This window comes from Bufo bufo, chromosome 3 (genome assembly GCF_905171765.1).
Source record: "Bufo bufo chromosome 3, aBufBuf1.1, whole genome shotgun sequence".
Taxonomy (NCBI): Eukaryota; Metazoa; Chordata; class Amphibia; order Anura; family Bufonidae; genus Bufo; species Bufo bufo.
The window spans coordinates 53,548,746-53,572,312 of NC_053391.1; the positions used below are offsets into that span (position 1 = coordinate 53,548,746).

The 23,567-nt window shown below is 43.2% G+C and overlaps 1 protein-coding gene across 1 annotated transcript in view; it reads left to right on the plus strand.

Annotated features, from left to right (window-relative positions):
• The window catches only part of CYYR1 (cysteine and tyrosine rich 1), a 113,869-nt gene that overhangs the window by 61,657 nt on the left and 28,645 nt on the right, over positions 1-23,567 (plus strand). Inside the window, exon 3 of the mRNA XM_040421769.1 lies at positions 20,212-20,369. Coding sequence (XP_040277703.1) covers positions 20,212-20,369 — 158 coding nt within the window. The remainder of the gene's footprint in view (positions 1-20,211; positions 20,370-23,567) is intronic.

The following is a 23,567-nucleotide window of genomic DNA, read 5'->3' on the forward strand; positions in this document are numbered from 1 at the left end:
TATAGTGCCAGGAAAACAAACTCATTTTCCTGGCACTATATAGTTGTTAGGAGTGGGGCACCATCGTGTCCCCCTCCCACTGGGCTGAAGGGGTTAAAACCCCTTCAGACACTTACCTTTCTCCAGCGCCGTCACTGGGAACTCTTCTCCCCGATCCTCCTCTCAGCTGCGAATGCGCATGCGCACGCATTCAAAACTATGTTCCGCGTCTTCCCACTGTAATTTTCACCTCTAGCGGCTGTCAGGGAGACAGCTACAAGAAGCTTGATTAACCCTAAGGGAAACATAGCAGTTCTTTTAATTTAAATGCTGAGAAAGGGGTGGAACATATGTGATGTCATTATATGGGCAGATCATCTGATAAGGGGGGGGGCGGCAATTTTTATCTTGCCTAGGGCGGAAAAAATCCTTGCACTGGCCCTGGGTGTATAAACTTCAATTTAAATGAGCCTGTTTTTCATCCACAGGCTACATTTAGATGCACCGGCGAGGCCTGGGCCATATCAGCCAGTCTTGAGTGGGACTCGCAGACTCCTCCCTCCTCCCATTGCTAGCATGGTTTCATGCTGGAGGTAACTGGTGAGTTGTCTGTGAGTCGGACCTTTACACTCCTGTAATTTGCCCACTGGCTCCTGGTAATGCCCATACGGCTCAGGTAGGTGAGTGTTAGGACCCGAGCTACTTGAGAAACCTTGGCGCGGTGCTCGGGCTCAGACTCGATGAGAGGATCCCTTTATTTTATTAGTTCTAAAGATGTAAAATAAATTTTCTCAACTAAAGTGGAGACAGTCCTTAAAGCGATTGTCCTATAAAAATAAATATTCTGCAGTTTTCAAACCAGCACCTGTATCTGAGTACTTTTGTAATTGCATATAATTTAACATGGCCACTGAGTTATTCAATAAAATTTATCTGTATAGCGCCACTCGCTATTTGTTATTTTTCTTATTTTTTTGTCTTCCTCATAGAGGTGGATGCACATGCTCAGTTCCATCTTTCAGCTGTCTCCTGAGCTGTGATAAGGAGAGAATTGCATCAGGAAGAACACACCTCCTGAGCTGTAGCTGAAAGGACATGCTCCCTGAGCTGTAGAATTAAGGACATACCCATGAGCTGTATGTAGCAGACAGGATACAGCCCTAAGCTGTAGCAGAAAGGACATACACTCTGAGTTGTAACAGAAAGGACATGAACCCTGAGCCTCCAGCCAGAGATAAATCTAGTAGAGCAATCGGAGCAATGAATGGCGAGATCTCTGGATCCATGTGAGGTACAGGGCTGGTTCAAGCTTTGTTAGAAAGAGATTGTCATGTACTATATGATGTCTTATTTTCATATTTTACAATTATTATTGAATAATCCATTTAACCTATTATTGGGTCCAGTATGGTACTTAAATTTTTTAACCAAGTCTTTTAACCAGACTTCTGCTACATACTGCAGTCCACGTAGACCATCATAAATGCATTTTTAGCTTTCTAGAGAGGAGAACTTATTTTGGTGGTGAGCTTGGTTGAACCCCCTCAACTGAGTGCCGCCCCCTTTAAATCGTTTGTATGACCCTAGAGAGGAAATTTCTTTAATTGTAAATCTATGGCCTGAGGGACAATGTATGGTCTCCTGGAGACCCCCGTTTTCTTGAGAGGCGAGGGTTCCAGAGATGAGCAGTGTATACACTGCTAAATAATAACTAAATAATAATAGTGACTACCAGACCTGCATAGAGAGACATGCAGTAGGCCACAAACTAGAATTATCCTATGACCTACAAGGTACACAACAAGCCAACGAGCTTGAGCCAAGGACTTCCTTTCACTATTGAAACAACTAGTTTTCCTAATGCCGCTGTGATTTTTACAATCAGTTAGCAAGAACTTGCCTGGGCAAAGAGGATGAATGGTTGTGGTCCCATAGCCATAGGAACCAAACATGGTGTGCTCTGACCTCAGTTATTGCTTCTTTGTCTATTTTAAGTAGTATATTTGCTTCTCTGGTCTTTTCATTAGTGCTCTAAGACATCTCTGTCATCCTGCACACTTCATAAAACCATTGGCAAGTACCTGTTGAAAAGAATCTTCTGAAATTTTATATATGTAATCATGATCCTCTCATCCGACTTTAAAATGACTTTCCTTTTCCCAGGCGCAACAGAGCGCGACATCCCATTAAGAAATGTTAAGCCTGAATTCTGCTTTAAAAGTTAAGGCATTTGGGTCTAAATGTGCAAACCAGTGAACTGTGTATTGAATTGTATATGATAGATTAATTTGGCAAGGACTGGGAAGGCAGACTGCTCTGAGTTCATTATATATATAAAGTTTATGATCAGACCTTCTTTTGTCGTTTTCAGATTTTCTTACTTGCAGAGTCAAAATTTCCAAAGCTAATTATGATGTTACAGGGGATATCTACACTCCTGAACATTAAAATTGCAACACCAAGAAGGAAAAGTCGTGAAATTATAGGAATCTCAGGATCTATAAGCATGTTAATCATATGTGAATTATAAAAAAAATGGGATTTAGAAATTGATTGACATACACGTCTTGGCATCCTATCACAATGAGGTTATTAATGGCTGGTTGAGGAATGTTCTGTCATGCCGAATGTTCTTGGGCATGTAAATCATCAAGACCCGGAACTGTCAGCTCCCTCTATCATTGACGACCAATGACGTCCCAGATGTGCTCGAATGGAGACAAGTCTGGAGATACTGCAGGCCATGGTAGCACATTTAGGTCACGTAGGCTGCTTATAGTAGCATGATCAACATGCGGCCTGGTGTTGTCCTGTTGAGAAACGGCTCTTGGGACACTTTGGAGAAATGACCATAATATTGGTTCTAAGACCAAATCAATGCAACATTGAGCCGTTAGTATACCTGGGGGTCCAGCTACTGTACATTATGCCACCCCACACCTTAATCCCAGGAGTAGAACTGGTGTGACGTTCCCTCGTGAAGACCTCTTCATGGCATTGCCCATGTGGTCTCCAGACCAATCGTCAGCTATCATTGCATCCAAGTCAAAAGCAGGACTCATCAAGAGGATAAACCTCCATTCCAGCCTCCACTGCCATCTTGCTGAGCACCATGATAGCCTGAGAGCGGTGGCGTGAGGTCAAGGAAACACCTGTTACTAATATTCTGGCTCATAGCCCAATGTCGTGCAAACACCTTCTGATAGTTTGTTGTAGACAACATTTAGGCTTGAGACATGTCGTCTAATTTCACTTGCAGTACAGAATGGATAACTATATGACATTCTTCAGGATCCGTCCGTGTAGAGGTTTTGCCTTTCTGCACCTATTGCTGTCATTACAGTTCATTGTAGTTCTTCCTACCACCTGAACACACAACTTTGAACCATGCTGACATCTTGGCCTAGGCATGTAGTGATCTGCATGAGTGATAAACCAAGGTCTCTGTAATGCTAAGGAAATCATAAAGCCAAACTGACGGCCAGCAAATGCGGCGCACCGGACACACTTTGCACAAGCCGTCACACTCTGAACACTCTTAAAGGCTAGGGTACTCTTTGCCCGCCTCCAGCAGGAAGGGAGACTTTGGCAGAGCCTTTCCCAGGTGTCAAAATGCAGGGCGGCTGGTGCCTGGGCACCCTGGCCGCAGTTGGGCATAAAAAAACCTAATAAAATACAGTGACACTATGCACTGGTGAATAGGGAAACATGAGAATGGTCAGTAAACGTAAGTCAGGACACAAGAACCAGACGACAACCAAAACCAAAGAGTAAATAACCAGAGAACCACTGACCAGATAGCTTCAGATCCAGAGCCAGGGAAGCAACTTAATAATCAGCAGTGGGTGAGGGAAAAGACCAGGTTTAAATATCCCTCCACAGGTCACCTGACACTGCTGAGGTCACACCGAATCTCCACCCTCAGCCCAGGGAAGCACAGGTGAGGGCTGAGTGTGTGCAGAGGAAAGAACCTCCCACTACATTTCTAAGTCAGGAGACATGACAACAGGAGTTGACGCTAGGGGTTCCGGAGTCCCGTCTCCCAGGAGCACCAATATCCGGAAAGGTTACCACAGAGTAACGCTCGCGCATAAAGCGCAAACCTTTACTAGCTCCGCCCTCCGGGGGTGACACCCCGCCCCTCGTGGACAGCGAAGGGTGAGGGATGTCCCGCCAGAGGGCCAGAGACCACCTGGGAGAATGAGAGACACGTCTTCACATGGTGACATGTTCCTGGCGAGACTGCATCTGTCTCCCTGGCTGCCTGACAGTCTCTCAAATCAAGGATTCTGGCCCTTCCAGTTTGTCACATAATCGCATTGCATAATCATTTCATATGACTTCATCAGATTTTTGAGGCTTCATGTGGCTAAAAGTTTCCTTTCAATCTGGCTTTTATGCCCCTCCCACATGTCACAGACTGGAGCTAGGTGCTTGAAAATTTGGTTATTTGCCGATCTTAGTGACACCTCCTACTTCCTCGATTTGCATAACCTTATGGCTTGTTCTTGTTGCATTTTCAATGCTGAGGAGTAGGTATGATTCAATATATCAATTCACTACAAATCCTATAACATATAAACAGTATTGTATAAAAATGATGGTTCAGTGGCGCAGACCATTACAGCGGTATGTAATTATAGTAACGTGTGCTTTAGTGCACAAGATGGTGGCGGCACAGATACTGAGAGAAATAACAAACTGCAATTTGCTACACCTGTTAATTGCATTAAAATATCTACATATCTTTTTTTTTTAAAGAAAATCGATCTATGTTCCCTCCCAGGAGGAGCAGGAGCAGAGGATGGAAATGGTAGTGGCTGTGGCTGCTACAGTCATTCATAGTGGCTTTCCTCACACTGTTGCAACCTAGGGCCATGCAGTGAAAGGAATGCCCAGCCTTTCTTTTCCTGGGGCACACCCTAAAGTTGGGGCTCCTGTCTGATGGCAGTCGGGTTGCCTGTGATGTAAAGTGTTTGTATGGGTGCAAGCAGGGACAATATATTTTGGTGCCCTAGGCGGAGCAGGCAAATTGCGCTCAAACTGTCCCTCCCCCCAACGAATCAATTTAAAGTGACCTTACTTCCTAATAAAAATATCAAGACACATTTCAAACGGGCAGATCTAGTGACCTACAGGTGACAGGTGCTGCCAGACTGCTCTCATTAGTAATAGTCCCCCAATAGTGATAATACCCCCCCAAGAGTGCCCCCATTAGTAGCAATGCCTACATATTGTGCCAATAATAACAGTGCATCTACAGTACCCCCAGTAGTAATGCCACCATAGTTCCCCCCTTTTAATTCCAATATACACTCACCTAAAGAATTATTAGGAACACCATACTAATACGGTGTTGGACCCCCTTTTGCCTTCAGAACTGCCTCAATTCTACGTGGCATTGATTCAACAAGGTGCTGATAGCATTCTTTAGAAATGTTGGCCCATATTGATAGGATAGCATCTTGCAGTTGATAGAGATTTGAGGGATGCACATCCAGGGCACGAAGCTCCCGTTCCACCACATCCCAAAGATGCTCTATTGGGTTGAGATCTGGTGACTGTGGGGGCCATTTTAGTACAGTGAACTCATTGTCATGTTCAAGAAACCAATTTGAAATGATTCGAGCTTTGTGACATGGTGCATTATCCTGCTGGAAGTAGCCATCAGAGGATGGATACATGTTCTCATTCTGTTTACGCCAAATTCGGACTCTACCATTTGAATGTCTCAACAGAAATCGAGACTTATCAGACCAGGCAACATTTTTTCAGTCTTCAACAGTCCAATTTTGGTGAGCTCGTGCAAATTGTAGCCTCTTTTTCCTATTTGTAGTGGAGATGAGTGGTACCCGGTGGGGTCTTCTGCTGTTGTAGCCCATCCGCCTCAAGGTTGTGCGTATTGTGGCTTCACAAATGCTTTGCTGCATACCTCGGTTGTAACGAGTGGTTATTTCAGTCAACGTTGCTCTTCTATGAGCTTGAATCAGTCGGCCCATTATCCTCTGACCTCTAGCATCCACAAGGCATTTTTGCCCACAGGACTGCCGCATACTGGATGTTTTTCCCTTTTCACACCATTCTTTGTAAACCCTAGAAATGGTTGTGCGTGAAAATCCCAGTAACTGAGCAGATTGTGAAATACTCAGACCGGCCCGTCTGGCACCAACAACCATGCCACGCTCAAAATTGCTTAAATCACCTTTCTTTCCCATTCTGACATTCAGTTTGGAGTTCAGGAGATTGTCTTGACCAGGAACACACCCCTAAATGCATTGAAGCAACTGCCATGTGATTGGTTGACTAGATAATTGCATTAATGAGAAATAGAACAGGTGTTCCTAATAATTCTTTAGTTTAGGTGAGTGTATATTTATATCTATAATTCCCTCCCTCATATTATAGTTCCAGTATAAAATGCTCCTCCACCACCCATAGTGCCAGGTTCCAGGTGTGAAGGGTATCTTAGCACTGTTCCTCACTGCAGTAAAGTCCTAACAGCTTTTGGTAGGTAGGTTGGCAGGTTACCTTAACCCCGACTGTGCCAGTACTTCACGATGCCCTATAACCTAACCTTATCTTAGATGATCTGGGCATGTTAATGTCCATTCTCAATTAGGGTCCTTTCTCATGAGTCAACTACAAGTACCGACAGATGATATACAATTGAATCGGTACTTATTTAATGGGTATTTTCATACAGTCAAAAGGAAAGTGAATAATGTACAATTGATCATATTATGATCAAAATACTGACTTTTGGTGCCACATGAAAGATGTGATTGGTGCGACCTTTACATGGGCAATCTACCCTTGCCAGGCTCTCGTGTACAGTGGTGAGCTCCCCCTAGTGGTGGCTTCAACCAGACAGTTTATAATAAATAAATAATATACCGTATGAGCTATGAATATGAAGCACCTTAAAAGTCAAATAAAGTGGATGAGACAGAGGATAACTTTTTTGATACATATGTTTTATTAAAATTTCTTCCACTCCAATTCATCAGAAATCTGGGGTATGGTGCTTTGCATTCTGCAAGTGTTTTAAAGGTGTACTGGGAAACTAGGTGATAAGGGGGACCCATACTAAGTTTTGCTACCTGCCCTATGTAGGGTGGCCACTTGCTTCACCCCAAAAAGCCAGACCTTACAGGCCATTCCCCTCTCTCAGTAGCATTACTGGCAAAAGAAAAAAAGGACTGGTAGATTTTCCGGGTGAGCTGTGTGGGGCTAAGATTGTTTCTCTCCCCCTCAGTCACTCAGTGACATGGCCACCGCCTCTAGTGACTGATTGGGGGTAAGGGGGAAGCCTCAGTCAGTCTGTTTCTGCCTGCAGCTCACGCTTAGAGAGCGCAATGCTGCTTTTTGAGCATGGAGCCACTGAAAAAGAGGACACCTCAGCGTCCGTCCAGGCCCTGTGGACGGAGGACAGGGTGCCAGGAAACCAGGCTGCCCGGCTTAAAGCCAGACGTCTGGCCACTGTATTACTATGAGATCCAGTGGCGGATTACAATAGGGGCGTTCGGGTCGGCACCCCCTGGCCCAGCACCGCTGGGGGGCCCAACACCGACCCGAATGCCCACATACTGCAGCGGGGCATGGGAGCGCATAGTTCCCTGCCCCTCTCCTGATCAACGCCATAGGCTTCAGGCCTAGTAGGCCTGAGGCCTATGCGGTAGTGTAATCCCTTCGCAGGTGGGGGTGATGACGTCCTCGCGTGCCTGTGCCGGGACACAGCACCATGACGTGTGAGCGCCTGCCTCATCCCTGGCCCTGGACATAGAGTATTTAGGCTTTAATTTTTTTTTTCCTTTTTTTATTTTTTTATTTCATGTGCCTACTTTGGGGGACATGTGGGGTGGAGACACAGAGGAGGACATATTAGTGAAGAGGCATTGAGTACATCGGGGGGAAATTACTATATTGGGGCTTTTGTATGGGGGTAAATTACTTTGTGGGGGGAAATTATTATGGAAGGATTACTATGCGGGGCCTGTGTGGAGCCAAATTATTATGGGAGGGACTACTATGTGGAGGAAATTTACTATGTGGGGGCAAATTACTATGTGGGGCAGTGTGGGGGAAACTACTGTGTTGGGGAAATTAATGTGTGGGGGCAGTGTGGGGGAAACTACTGGTGTGGGTGCAATGTGGGGGAAACTACTGTGTGGGTGCAATGTGGGAGGAAACTACTGTGTGGGGGCAGTGTGGGGGAAACTACTGTGTGGGAGCAATGTGGGGGAAATTACCATGTGGGGGCAAATTACTATATGGGACAGTGTGGGGGCAAATTACTATGTGGGGGCAGTGTGGGGGAAATTACAATGTGGGGCAATGTGAGGGAAACTACTGTTTGGGGGAAATTGCTATGTGGGGGAAAATTACTATATGGGGCAGTGTGGGAGAAATTACTTATTTGGGGAAGTGCAGGGGTAATTACTATGTCGGGGCAGTGTGGGGGAAATTACTGTGTGTTGGAAAGTACTGTGTTGGGGCAGTGTGGGGGAAATTACTATGTGTGGGGAAATTACTATATGGGGCAGTGTGGGAGAAATTACTATATGGGGCAGTGTAGGGGAAATTACTATATGGGACAGTGTGGGGGAAATTGCTGTGTGGGGGCAGTGTGGTAGAAATTACTATGTGGGGGCAGTGTGGGGCAAATTACTATGTGGGGGAAATTACTGTGTGGGGGCAAACTACTATATGGGGACAGTTTGGGGGAAATTACTGTGTGGGGCAGTGTGGTGGAAATTACTATGTGGGGGCAGTGTGGTGGAAATTACTATGTGGGGGCAGTGTGGGGAAAATTACTATGTGGGGTAATTTATCAAACTGGTGTAAAGTAGAACTGGCTTAGTTGCCCATAGCAGCCAATCAGGTTCCACCATACATTTCTGACAGCTCTTTTGGAAATCCAGTTCTACTTTACACCATTTTGATAAATGACCCCAATTATGTCTATTAGGGTCACTATTATTTCAGCAGTATAGTTCCTGGGGCATTGCGGAGCACAACAAGCACAGTATCGGGAGTAGCGGCAGGATGACACTGTGGGGCACCAGGATGAGGAGGTTGATGGAAAAATTGAGACATCTAACATGTCTGTGTTACAAACTGTAGAGATGAGATGTGGCTGAAAGAATTTGCCATGGCGGTCTGGGTCAAATGGAGGAGAAGAGGAAAGAGCAGGTCTACATGACAGGAGATGTCACTGGATGTAAGAGGTATATGGTGCTGTATTCTCCTCCATTTTTTTATTTTTTTTTATTATAATTATATGTATTTTAAATTTGGCGGCCACATTTTTCAGTTTAGGATCCAATTTAGGGTAATTTGGGGTATTTTGGGGTATTTTGTCTAGTCAGAAGATGTCATATGGCCTAGGAAGAGACTGTGTCGCTCACGAAGCACCGCAGCCTCTTTATACAAAAAACAAAACAAAAAACTAATATGGAGGGAGGGGCCCAAGTGGGGTAGACACCCCCGGGCCTATCATGCACTTAATCCGCCCTATGGGCCCCTATGAGATCTATGTATGATCAGAACCAATAGGTTTGTCATTATAGTTTGTCATCTATACTAGATTATCAACTATATATTAAAATGCATGTTACAGGGGCATAAATGAAGGGAGCGGCAAGAGTAAGGCTGATAGCAAAAATCACAAATCTGTGAAAACAGTTTACTCTTTAAATGTAGTACAAAAGGATCAATAGCTAATCAAGCTCTGCCACATCTGACTCTATACTCTGTTATATGGCACATGTAAATAATTATACTTGGCATAACATCAGGGCATCATTATATTTATTCGCTTTGCATGTGAATACCTTTAATCTCTTATGTCCCTTTCATACTTGCGTTCAAGTGATAAAATATTCCTACCAAACACAGCTGAGATTTGTTGTGCCCCTTCCCGATGCTACCCACCCCCCACCCCCTGAGATCACACCTACGCCTTTGTGTGTGTACCCTGTGATATAAAATCTGAAATGAAATTGCCCTTGGGGCTATACTGTAATTGCAGTGCGTTCTCTGTAGGCAGGAGATGCTGTGATTTTCTTGCAGATGTAATGAGATTGCAACGTAAGGCGCAGACTATTGTAGAGTAACCCTTTATGAGCTGCGCCCAAGGCGACAGTGAGGATGACATCTGACAATCACACTAGGAGGAAAAGGATACAGAAAATGGCTTTATAATGACAAAAGGGGTCAGGAGGTGGAGGAGTACAGGGATAATGATGCTTAATGAAGACATTTGATAAGAATGATGTCGATCATCACGATTTTAAAAAGTGGAAGTTTATTGAAAATGATATTTGATAATGATATAGACATTTGCTGCCAAAGCTAATTCAATAAGGCCTCATGTACATGACCGTATTTTGTATGCATTTCCAATCTGCATTTTTTGCGGATTGCACACGGATCCATTCATGTGCTTTCCCTCTCCTATTCTTGTCCATAATAATGAGGAGGAAAAGGAGTATGATAATGATATTTGATAATGATGATATAATAATAATGATGATGATGATAGCAGTGACATAATAATGAGGTGCAATAGGTGTATAATAATGATATTTGATAATTATGACGATGATGATAGCAGCAACATAATGATGAGGAGGAGTATGATTATGATGTTTGATAATGATGATGATGATGATGTTGATTAGCAGTGACATAATAATGAGGTGGAGAAGGAGTCTCAAAATGATATTTGATAGTGATGACATAATGATGAAAACAGGAACATAATAATAATAATGATGAGTAGCAGAAGGATAATGATCTTTGACAACAATGACATCATGATGATTATTATGGTGATACTTGACAAAAGTAACTTAAAAATGAATTTAAAAAAAAAGACTACACTGAAAATGCTATTTGACAATGTGGATGATGATATTTGACAAGAACACAATTAGAAGGAGTGACAGTGGTAACAATATTTGCTAATCATATGATATTGACAAGCGCAACATAATAATGAGGTGACCAGTAATAATGATATAATTAGTTATGATGATGAGGATGACCACGATGATGAGAGTCAAAATGATAATTGTAGTAAGTGAAAGCTGTTTGTCAAAATGAATGCTGCCACTCTGTTTCTAGATTCAATATTCTGTATTCATAATGTTGCTACATGTGGAAAGTTTCGTTTTTCTGAATTGGTCAATGATATAATTATGGATGCTTGCAGCCACCACTAGGGGGAGCTAAATTTATATGGATTTATGTTGCTAACTTGGAACTCAATGAAAGAGATATAACTCTGTATGCTTCGATCCTTCTTAGCTGCAGACAGTTTCTCTGACCCCCCCTCTTACCATGGACCCCATATCAGTTTAACCCCTTGGCTAACAAACAAATTGTGGACAGCTTTACTAACTGATGACATCTTTTTTTATCATCACCCTCATCATGCTCATTGCCATCATTTGCCAATTAGTACTGCAGAATTTCCTGAGGTCCCTAAACCTCATAACACCTGACACAGCCAATTAAAGGGGTTATCCACTGCTACTTCAGATTATGAGAAGATTCCTTCTGCTGGGACCCACTTTGCTTTTTAGAAGGTTCTGGAATCAAGGACACACCTACTACATCTGTATGCTCAGAATTGACAATCCCTTTAAACAATGTGAATGCTGCAAAATATATTTAAACATTATTTTTTTTAAATGTTCTGCAGTATTTTTTGCCTTCGATCAGACAAAGATGTCTCCAGATGGAATTACCGGATCTCTACTGCGCTCAGACATTTTCTTCACCGGCTATACACAAACAAAGCTCCTGAGATATGCAGGCATAAAAATAATGCTCTTCCAGCAGATGTATTAATATTTGCATTCATTTTAAATTGCACTGTCATTGACGACACCATTTATCAATAGCACGAGCCATATGCTATTTTTATAAGCCCCGACACGCTAGACCGGTTGAAGTCCCGCTAGGCTGTATGTACACCCTCCCCGAAGATTCCTAGGCAACTATTCTAACACTTGGTCTGGATTGTGAAGAAAGGTTGAAATAAGGATAATAAAACGGTGCAGGAACAGCAGCACTGATATAGGAGAACGAGCGGCTTTGTGATGCAAGGCTTATTTAAAGGGACGCTCCCATTTTCGCAAAGAAAGATTATTTATCGTATAATCTAGAAAGATGTACAGTTTTCCAATATACCTGCTATAGAAATGCCATGCAGTTTTGTAAGATCTTTGCTTGCTGTCATTCAATAGGAAACTGTCTTTGAGCGAAGTATTGAAAAATTCAAGTCGGCTGCTTCACCGAATTTAGCCTAAAAATTTGCTTTGTAAAGAATTACTTAATCACGAAGCGCATTTCTTTGTAAGTAGTGGGTGCAATGACAGGGAGCAGCGGTTGCGCCTCCCCCGTCATTGTACCCCTCAGATGCTGCCTTCATAGCTGATTGCGTCATCTGACATCAATATTACAGTGTCAAATAAAAGAAAATGACTAAAATCATACTTACATAATCCATTTGATCGCAAAAAGTCACCCACCGCCATCTTGATTGTAGATCTAGCGCGAAATATTGAGCGGCCCGTGAAGATGTCATCAGGTTGGCTGGTATGGTGACATCATACGCCACCGCGCACAGGATTTTGAGCGGGATCTTCAATCAAGGTGGCGGCGAACAGCTCTTCGCACTCTAACTGATGAGGTAAGTATGATTTTTTTTGTTTACCGCCATTCAGGGAAAATCGATTCGTTACCACGAAGCACGAGGAAGTTCTAATTTTCCCTGAAAGTCGGATTGCATTCCACTTTGTGGCGTTCGATTCGCCCAACACTAGTCATGCGATGATCACACAGGTGCACAGCACCTTAAAAGAAAGAGCACCATACACATAATATAACTGTGTGATCATTACAGGACTAGGTGTTGGATTAGCAGATACAGATAGCAAATCACCTGCAAGGGTAGACCACCAAACAAACCAAGTAAATGCTGGGGGCCTTAGAAATCAGGCCCCCCCTGCTAAAGGGGCAGCCATACTGCCTGTGCAACCACTTCAGTTGCGGGGGGAGCCCTTTTCAGCTGTAGAGGAGAAGCAGAATCCCCAGGGTGCTATGGGCATCAAGGATAGTCTTGTTTTAGACAGTGTTAACCCCTTAAGGATGCACACCGTATGGTGCAGCGAGCTTGACGTTTGCACAATGTGCCGTACATGTATGGTGCTACAAATACCAGCTTCCTCCCTGTAAAAGCCAGTGAGGAGGATGTAGGTTTTCTCCAATTGGGTGACTGATGCTTAACAGCACCAATCACAACCAAGGTTATACAGGGGACCCCAGTGTTTGGCATCCTCTGTAGGTGCCGTGATTGGCTGGTATGCTATACCAGCCAATGGCAGCCCAAGAGGAGCATACAGAATAGTAGGAGCTTTCCTGCATGCCACCATTTCAGTTGGTGATTGTGTGCAGTGAGGTTCTGTGCCCTTCTGTGCTCATTACACTACTTCTTTGAGCTGTGTGGTTTCCAAAATGTAGTCACTTTTTGGGGATTTCCACTGTAGGGGTATCTCAGGGTCTCTTCAAATGCAACATGGCACCTGAAAAACCATTTCAGAAACATCTGGCCTCCTAAAACCATATGATCTGCTTTCCCTTCTGAGCCCTGCCATGTGCCCATACAGCAGTTTAGGGATAGTTATTGATGGCTTGTTTGTGAAATAACAGAGAAGATTTCACTAATTCCACCAGGAAGTGATGTCTTGTATTAGACCTCATGAGCTTTCTTTTGCTGGAGCTTTTTTTTGGTGTCAGAACCTATGACCAACCATGCTCAGCACCTGCAGTGTTGCTTGAAAGTTTGTGAACCCTTAAAAATGTTCTACATTTCTGCATAAATTTGAGCTAAATTAAAACTACATCAGATTTTCCTCCATTTGTATACAATCTGTCCAACTGTGGATTGGTGGACAACAAACTCTTTACAGATGTATTTTGTAACCTTTTCCTGCCCGATGAGCATCAACAACTCTTCCTCTGAGGCCCTCAGAAATCTTCTTTGTTCGTTCCATGGTATACTTCCAAGACGTGTTGTGAAGATCAGACATAGATAGATCTTTAAATAATACAGGTCGCCCACTCACACCTGATTTTCATCCCAATAGTAAAAAACACTTGACTCTAATTTCACCTTTAAATTATCTGCTAGGCTTGTCACAAACGTGATATTGGATCATTTTTCTCAATTAGACCAAGTCTAATATTTTTGACTAATTTAATTTATTTGGGTAACTTTATCTACTTTTAGGATTTGTGTAAAAATCTGATGTATTTTTAGATCAAATTTATGCAGAGATGTAAAAAGTTTTGAAGGGTTCACAAACTTTAAAGCACCACTATAAGGGGCTCTGAGGTATCTAATTTCGCCACTTCCATCATTCTAGGAATCTACAGGGTTCTCAACTCCCACTGGTGTTATCTTCTGCCACAATGACAAATCAGAGGACTACATTATGCTACCCAGATAATCTGAAACAGCTTGTATTTTATTCTAATTGAGTCTGAACATGAATTTGCTAAGTTTGGACAATTAATTAGTTGAATGAAAGCAGCTCATTTTATACCGGGTTTCTTGGCAGAATATTCCATGTATAGATGATACATAGTTTGCCAGAATTTATTTTTTTTCTGGCTGACAAGTAAGCGTAGAAGACAAAGGTCAGGTAAGCAGCAACGTACAGCAGGGCATAACACGGCAAGGCATTCGCCGCTGCACAGCACTAAGTGACTCCAATCCCATTTTGTTTATTAAACTGCTGTAAATTACTGTTATTTTGTGCCAGAAAAGCAGCAATCTGCTTGATTTACAAAATATCCTATCACGCATAATGTCAGCAGCTTGGGGAATTTAGCACTGTCATACATGGGAACTTGTCACCATTTTATAGTATTATTTATATTTTTTATGTATTTATTTTGCTCTATGTTTATAACCACCCTAATCTCAAAATTTTGTAGAATTGGGTATTCGGGCATTATGAATACAAATTAAAATACCTTAGTTACACTGGAGCTTCATTTGTAATTGGGCATTTTAGTGGGGGGGTTTTAACGCGTTGAGCTAGGGCTCCATGGGCCCACCCATGAGCCATGGTAAATTATGAGAAATACCGCAAGTTTGATATGTTCTTATTGTTTTATTATGGTCTAGCAACATGAGCTCATATTTGACAGATGGTTGCAAGGTAGCAGCACATTAAGGCCACAATTTTAGGGAGCTTGCACGTAAAGCCATGTGTATATTTCTTTCTATTTAACCCTTTTATTCATGAAGAATAAGATGACTTAGAATTAGGCCTCATGCACACGACCGTTGTGTGTTTCGCGGTCCGCAAATCGTGGATCCGCAAAACACGGATGGCGTCCGTTTGCGTTCAAACGGCACGGACAGCCTTTAATATAACTGCCTATTCTTGTCCGCAAAGCGCGGACAAGAATAGGACATGTTATATTTTTTTTGCGGGGGCCACGGAACAGAGCAACGGATGCAGACAGCACACTTTTGCGGCCCCATTGAAGTGAATGGGTCCGCATCCGAGTCACCAAAACTGCGGCTTGGATGCGGACCAAAACAACGGCCGTGTGCATGAGGCCTTACTTATCTATAAAATCCTCTCTTTCCCTCCTTACAGTGCTGATAGACCTCAGTGCTGTGCATTTAAAGGGGTGATGTCGATGGATGATGCTTAGGATAGGTCATTAATATCTGATCGGTGGGAGTCAGCTGTTTGAGGAGACCAAGGATGTCTTGTTCATCAGTCACATGGCCTAGGTTTAAGTGAATGGGCCGGAGCGACAATACAAAGCACAACTGCAATGTATGGCACTGTACTTGGTAAACTGTGAGGAAGCAGCAGCACTAACCAGAGTGCCAAGCCTCTTCAAACAGCTGAACGGTGGGAGTGCCAGAATTCAGACCCCCACCAATCAGATATTGATGCCTGAGGATAGGCCATCAATATCAAAATTCCAGATAACCCTACACTCAAGTCTGTACATGGTCTCCCCCTTTCTCCCAGTTTGTGCTATGCACAGTGTACCTATGAATTGAGAAGACACGCTTTCCTTGCTGCGGTTGTGTCAACTCCTATTATCCACTACATTTTCCTTTACTCTCAAGGTTCCTCCATAGTTTACAGCTGATTATTGCGGGTCTCAGCAGATGGACAACCTTTGATCTTCCAAATGTAGACTGAAAAGAAGATGAAGCAGCAGATGTAGTCCTACTACTCCAGGCTGCATATGAGTCTCCCGGTGTCTGAGTTTCCCCAAACTTCAAGCAACTAATCCAGTTTAGGAGATCATTCATTCATATGACTCTTGAAAGCTATCGTGTTTATCCACCCACCATGTGAAAAGTCAACCATAATAGGTCTTTAACAAGGATAGTTTGATAAAGACTGTTATGGTAGAAACATCACTTTTGCTCAGAGAATAAACAGGCTGTGGTTTTGAAGATACTTCTGAGTGGTGTCTCTTATATGGGTTTGTGGCTTACCCCCCTCCTGGGCAGACATACGAAGGGAAGCATACTTACCTGCTTCCCGACGCTGCCTCCCGGCTCCTCTGATCTCCGGCCTCCACTGATCCACTAAGGTCCCTGGATATAAACTTCTAGTTTGGTGACCTGCTCTTCTTATGTCACATGACCATTTGACATGACACAAAGATAGCAGGTGACTGCTACGGCCAGCAATTGGCTACAGCGGGGCAAAACCAAAAGTTTACATCCAGGGACCCAGGCAGAGCAGTGGAGACTGTAGAGAGTAGGAGTCGGGAGCCGGTGTTGGGAAGCAGGTAAGTATGCTTCATTTAGCAGGTCTGCAAAAAAAAAGCATGCACAACCTTTTTCATATCAAGGGACCCTTCAAAGAACAAAGGACAGTCCAAAGCAGTCAATGTGATCTTAGTCCTTCTATGGTGTAGCCTTCATGCATGTGTTGTAGTGATGGACCAAATTAACTCTCTTCCAGAGGTAGTCATACATCTTCAATAGCTGTAGGCCATATTCCTTCTGACCACCCCTTAGACAGGCATGCTAAGTTCAGCTGAACGTGTATGTGTCTTTAATGGGAAGAGCTGAATAAAGCCGCTAAAAGACATCCTTGGTTGTTCACGTTCAGAGGCTTTTTGGCCTGACACCCCAACCAAAAATGTAGCCAGATCTGCGGAGGGAAGCATATTTGCTTTCTTCGTGCTGCTGGGTTCCAGGTTCTTTAGTACTCGCTGTCGCTGACGTGCTGTGGTCCCAGATGTCAGCATCTTGTTTGATGGGGGTTACCGATGCCGTTGCAGCCAATATCCGGCCGCAGCTGTGATGTAACCCCAATGTGTCACATCAAAGGGGTCACATGATGCATGGCGGACACATCACCGATGCTGCTAGTCATTGGCTGTAGCTCCACATGTAACCCCAGTCAAACAGCATGTTGATATGTGCAACCGCAACACATCAGTGGCACAGGGGATCGAAGAAGCTAGGACCCAGCAGCAGGCAGCAGATAAGTATGCTTCCCTCCGCAGGTCCCGTGATGTGGGGGGGGGGGTCAGGTCAAGCAAAAGGACCCCGAATGTGGACAACCCCTTTAAACTGCATTAAATAAAACCCTCAGAGCTCATTCTGCACCATAAAGAAGAGATAACCAGTTTCTCTGGTTTGCTGGATGTCTTGGTGGTCCGCCCCACCCTCAAATTAGTGGTTTGAGAGAAAAGGAAGTCCTGTTCCCTGTCATTTGTCCGAGAACACAAGGATTCACAGCAGGGAGCTCCGGTCTAATTAATGACTACCATGTGTCTACGTACTTTGCTGCAGATATTTCTGCTTTTTCCCAAATCAAATACTAAATTTTTCTTGATGCTGAAGATATAGTCATGTACTATGAGAATCACTTACGCCATGCACAATGTACACCCCCAACCTACAGCTCTAAAAAGACACAATGAAGCCTATGGATCCATACTGTACCTCCATATGCTTCCATTATGCTCCCATACAGACATTAGGCCTTATACCTGAGTGACCATCAGTATGGCCGCCATTAAAGCCACCACAACAGCCAGATTTTCTGCCAAGTAATACGGTGATGTCTCCTTGACTCATTTCTTTCTACAAATCTCTGTTCAAGTACTGTTATTTTTCTTATTTACTTATATTATTATTAAAGGGGGAGTCTATAGTAGGAAATACAGTTTAAAGGAGTTGCATAAGGTTAAAAAAATATATGGCTGCTTTCTTTTAGAAACAGCTCCTCACCTATCTATTGGTTGTGTCTAGTACTGCAGTTCAGGTTCTTTTAAAGTGAATAAGACTGAGCTACAATACCACGCAAAACATGAGTGTGCACTATTTTAGGAAGAAATCCGCCATGTTTTCGGAGCTCTGGACCAGGGCCCTGGTGATCTAAAAGCCCCACTGTCACATAAGAATAGCTGTAAGTTATAAATGACATGCGATAGATGGGAGGCCTGTTGCAGATTTTACATTTGAGCCTAGAAACCTTAAAGCAGTTTTCCGAGATTTTCATATTGACGGCCTATCCTCAAGATAGGTCATCAATATGAGATTGGCAGGAGTTCGACTCCCAGCACCCGTGCCAATCAGCTGTAAGAAGAGGCTCCGGAGCTCTGTGAGTGCTTAGGCCTCTTACTATGCCATGTGAAGTCACATTTATCGGTCACTTGGCCTAGGCACAGATCAGTCCCATTCAAGTGAATGGGGCTGATCTGCAATTCTAACAGGGGGATAACTGGCCATAAACCCTACAGGGAAACTTTCCTGGGGACCAATGCCCAGGGGGCCACCTGAGCCCTCCTAACAATCTGATACTCCCAGCGTTGATTAACAATGGGAGCATCAGGTACCGTACTTATATACAGTACCTGGCTGGGTGTCCTCCTCAATTCAACTCTCTCACCATTATCAGGAAGGTGATAATGAATACTGTGATGGGCACAGGAGGCCATGGATTCGTGCCCTGCCATTCACCTTCATAGGAAACAGTCCATTAGACTTGAAGCCTATAAGGCTGTTTGCAGATGACATCATGACACAGGCATCTAAGGCCCCAGGCTGCAAGAGGTATGGCTGATACTTCCTACTTGTGTTGGCCCTCCCTAGTTGTGTTGCCCCAACTTCTGTCAATTTGGTTAGACCACGTTTAGGCCTTTTTCAGGGCCACTTTAAGTTGTAAGTCTGCCCCTGTATACCAAGCACAGCCGTCGCACTCCCTGGAGCTTTGCAGTCTACTCAAACAGCTGCTTGGCAGGGTTGGCGGTAGTTGGACCCTCACCGATATCATATTGATGACTTATCCTGAAGATAGCCCATCAATATGGAAATCCCAGAAAACTTCTTTAAGTTATGTCACTAATAGTTTTCAGATCTTCAGCATTTAATCACGTGATTTGCAAGTGATCAGTTTCTTTATTCTGAAGAATAATGAAAGAAGAGGTCACTGGGTCATCACGTTATGCCATATCCTAGCAACATGCCGTAACATTATGGGAATACCCCTTTAAGGAGCCGAACCAGCTGCGATAACGGTTTACTTAATCTTTTCTGACTTACGGCAACCAATGTCTCAAATTGACTTTTAAGAGCGAAGTGACAAGAAACGTCTGTTTTTACCACAGAAATGCTGGCACCAGCAAAACGCCAGCGAGTAATTATCGCAGGATTAAGATGTCTGCAGCCCACAGGCAACATTCGGGAGCTGTTTCCTTCCTTATTCCTCATAATATTAAGCAGTTGTTCTCATCAACATATAAATGGTCCAATTCTCTGATTATGCTTAAAGGGGTTGTCCCATGAAGACAACTTATCCTTTATCACAGGATAGGATATAAGTGTCTAATTTGCAGGGGTCAACTGCTGGGCCCCCCCACTGATCACATGAACAGGTCACACGTGTGCTGACGCTAATTTCACGGCTCAACCAATGGCGGCCATTAAATCCACTTGACATGGAGACAGCATGGTAGTACGTACAGATAATGCTAAAGGGAGTTTTAATACAGTTTCAGTACAAACTAAATTCAACATCAACATAGGCTACATCCAAAAGTGCTGGTGGTCGGTGGTTACCGACGACTGGGGTACCCCAGTTCTTCAGGGCAATGTTTTATTATAATACATGTATTTAGTTATTCTTATATAACATAATGCCATATTTTCTATTTCAGGGGCACAGCTATAGCTGGAATAGTGTTTGGTATTGTCTTCATCATGGGAGTGATTGCAGGAATTGCTATATGTATCTGCATGTGTATGAAGAGCAGCCGGGGGAGCCGCGTAGGGGTGATTAGGACGGCACATATCAACACCATCAGTTCTTACTCAGGTAAATTGAGGATATTAATAATGGGGCTAAGAGTGTTAATTATATCTACCGTTTCTCTGCTATTTTGGGAATACACTTTCACTGTATGACCCATTCACGATAAAATGGTTGCCCAATTTATTCTAATTAAAGCTCAATTTATTATGTTGTCATTAACATAATCATATTAAGTAAAAGCTGTTTCAATTCCTTGCCTCTTTTAGGATGCAACCAGAGATAGTGTCATGGTTGTGATGCGGTGCAAATCTGGTTGTGATACGGCTGCGCTGTAGTCGTGTGCAGGCCGCAGCTGGCTCTTTTTAACTAACGAAGCCTGCATTTTTAACAAAAAACGGGGTTGCTGGTGGCTCACCTGGCCAATACAATGTGTAGGTGCTCTAGGTTTGACTGATTCACCCAATCAGGAAGGAAGAATATGCAATAAATTGTATGTGGAAAACCGGCACTCTTCACCTGGTATTACACTACAAAGAGCAATGTAGACAAGTTGATGGGTAAAAATGTATTTATTTGGTATCAATATCACTAATAAGATGTAAATGATATAATTGGGGGGGGGGATTGTGTGCATAAATTTGATTTAAAATGTAGTGATCAGTGATAGTGATCACCTATAAAAGCATGATAGTTGGAGGATTAACCAACACAATGGAAAAAATAAAAAGTTAAAATGAGGGGTAAAAAATATATAAATATATAAATATAAATATATAAATGCAATTGCAGTAGTGGGGGTACAGGTATAGTCATTCAGCACAGAGTTCACCTTCAATCATTTGCTGTTACTCTGGGTAGGTATCCCATGTGATCAGTAACAGTAAGAAAAAGTCATAAAAAATGTAAGGAAAAAAAAAAATGAAGCGAGGTAAAAGTCTGTTACTTGTAATATTTCCCTGTTAGGGATTGCTGTTATAAAAATGATATGCAGAAAAAAAGTGGCGAGGTGAAAGTCTGTTACTGGTAGTGTTTCCCTGTTAGGGATTGTTGGGCGGTCACTGTTAATGAAAATAATATGCAGACACAGACACGCATTCGTTAACAAGAGCCAGCTGCAGCACGTACGGCCACGCGGTACTTAACTGCAGCACCGCCAGCTCATAACCATATTTGCACCATGGATTTCCCCCTTTGCAATGCATTAGTAATATCGGTGTCAAAATTTGCATGCAACTTGTGGATTTTGCTGCTGAATCGTCATGCATTCTGCTACGGAAATCCATAGCAGAAAAGCACTGGTGGCTGTCCTCTCACCGTTGTTCCCTAGGGCCAGTGCAACATAAGGAGAGGGCACCCTTTCTTCCCTTGGAGCACACTTTAATTCTATGGCTCCTGCCTGATGGTAGCTGGGGTGCCCTTGATGTTAGGTGTTTGGAGTGCAAAGTGCAATGGCCAGTGTATAGCACAAAATTCAGTAACCAGAACAGATTAAATAGAATAAACATATCTCTTTACTGTAGGGCAAAACAGGAGTAGCAGTGCATCCAACTATAGCAAAACAAAATTCCAATTGTACACAGTGTAATTCTCTCCCAGATAGCAGTGTATGGATTCAGACAAGAATAGAAATGATGGCCCTATTGGCTCTCCATCTAAAATCTCAGCAGACGACTGTACTATTACAATTATGTCTGTAATGCACACTGTGGCGTACAGGTAGAATGATACCACTGGCTGGGTCATTCCTTAAGTGTGTAGGGTGTTTTAATTGTAATCCCTCGATGGCAGTAAAAATCTGAATTGCTGTCAATGTCTTCTTGCTCGGCCTTGCAGATTTCTGAGCCTTCTACTTTCTGTCTTTTTTCTCTCTTGCTGTGGATATTGCAGCAATCAAACAGAGATTTGTTAGTCTCTGAATTCTGAGGACCAAGGAGAGAGAGCACATGGACTCTGCTACCTTCATCTCCCAGTTTTATTTAATTATTGTATTGTACTCATTTTGAGACAATTGGTCTTTATTAAAAAATATTGGAGCTCTTTTTTCTGTACAGGGCTGAGATGCTCAAGTAGCAACTTCTGTATTTTCTCTCTTTTCCATCAGTTGGGTTTCTTATCTCTGCTCTCTGACATTATAAACACTCATTATAGCTCAGTTCCTATCTTACTGATAAGAATGTGGCTAAAGGGCCCTTTACACGGGCCGACAATTAAACAGATAATTGCTAACCAGCATTACTAGTAACGCTCGTTAGCAATGATGTGGCGGTGCAGCACAAAAGATTATTGTTTCCCGGTGGCAGATTGTGCTGTGTAAACATGATCTGCTGCTGGGAAACAACGAGTCTGTATGGGGACGAGCGATGGCATTAGCGATTGCTCCTCCCCATACTCTGGAGGAGATCGATGCATGTAAATGCACCGGTCTCCTCCGCTAGCGATCAGCAGATTGTCAGGAAGGAACGCTTTGTTCCCAACAATCTGCTAGATCCCCGTCCCATGTAAAAGGACCATTAAATAAGTGTTTATGACCTTTCAGTAGTTTAGAGGTTTATTAGTTGACCAGAACAAAGTGAAAATGACATTATCAGTCGCACAGATAGAAAAACAGTTAACCCTTTGTGACAGAGCGGCTCAATATTTTTAATAAAGGCCAATTGAAAATATTTTTTTTAGCCAAAAATGAATAAAATGTAATGATAGACAAAAATTGCCTCAGAAGGTATACATAGTCTTTAACCCCTTAACGCCCAGCGCCATACATGTACGGCGCAACCGGATGTGACTTGTGCGGCGCAAGGTCCGCGGGGCTCTGGGGAACGATCGGGGGGATCGCTGCGATTGGCCGATCAATGAGACCGGCACATCGCAGCGCATTAAGTTGTCAAAGGCATCAGGAATGGTCGGGAGGAGGTCAAGGGGAGATGGCAGTTGCTGAACAAGTCAGCACCGATCACCTTGGAGTGTTTTGGGTCCCCTGCCAGCGCTGCTATTGGCTGGAACAACGCTCCATTGTGTGCAGGGGCTTCACAAAAATTAATTTTTTCAAAATCTTTTTCTCCGAAGATTTAAGAAATTTGATGGTGACCCAAACAAATTTATATGCCAAGCAATTTATTTCCCAGAACCCTACTTCACCAAATGCTAGACCCCTAGGTTGGACCCCAGTAAGTGCAGCAGAGGTGATGATATTTTGGGGGCTCGTGCTGCATATGGGCGTTGTGAAAAAAACAACTATTAGGCAATTTTGGAGTTCAGACATTT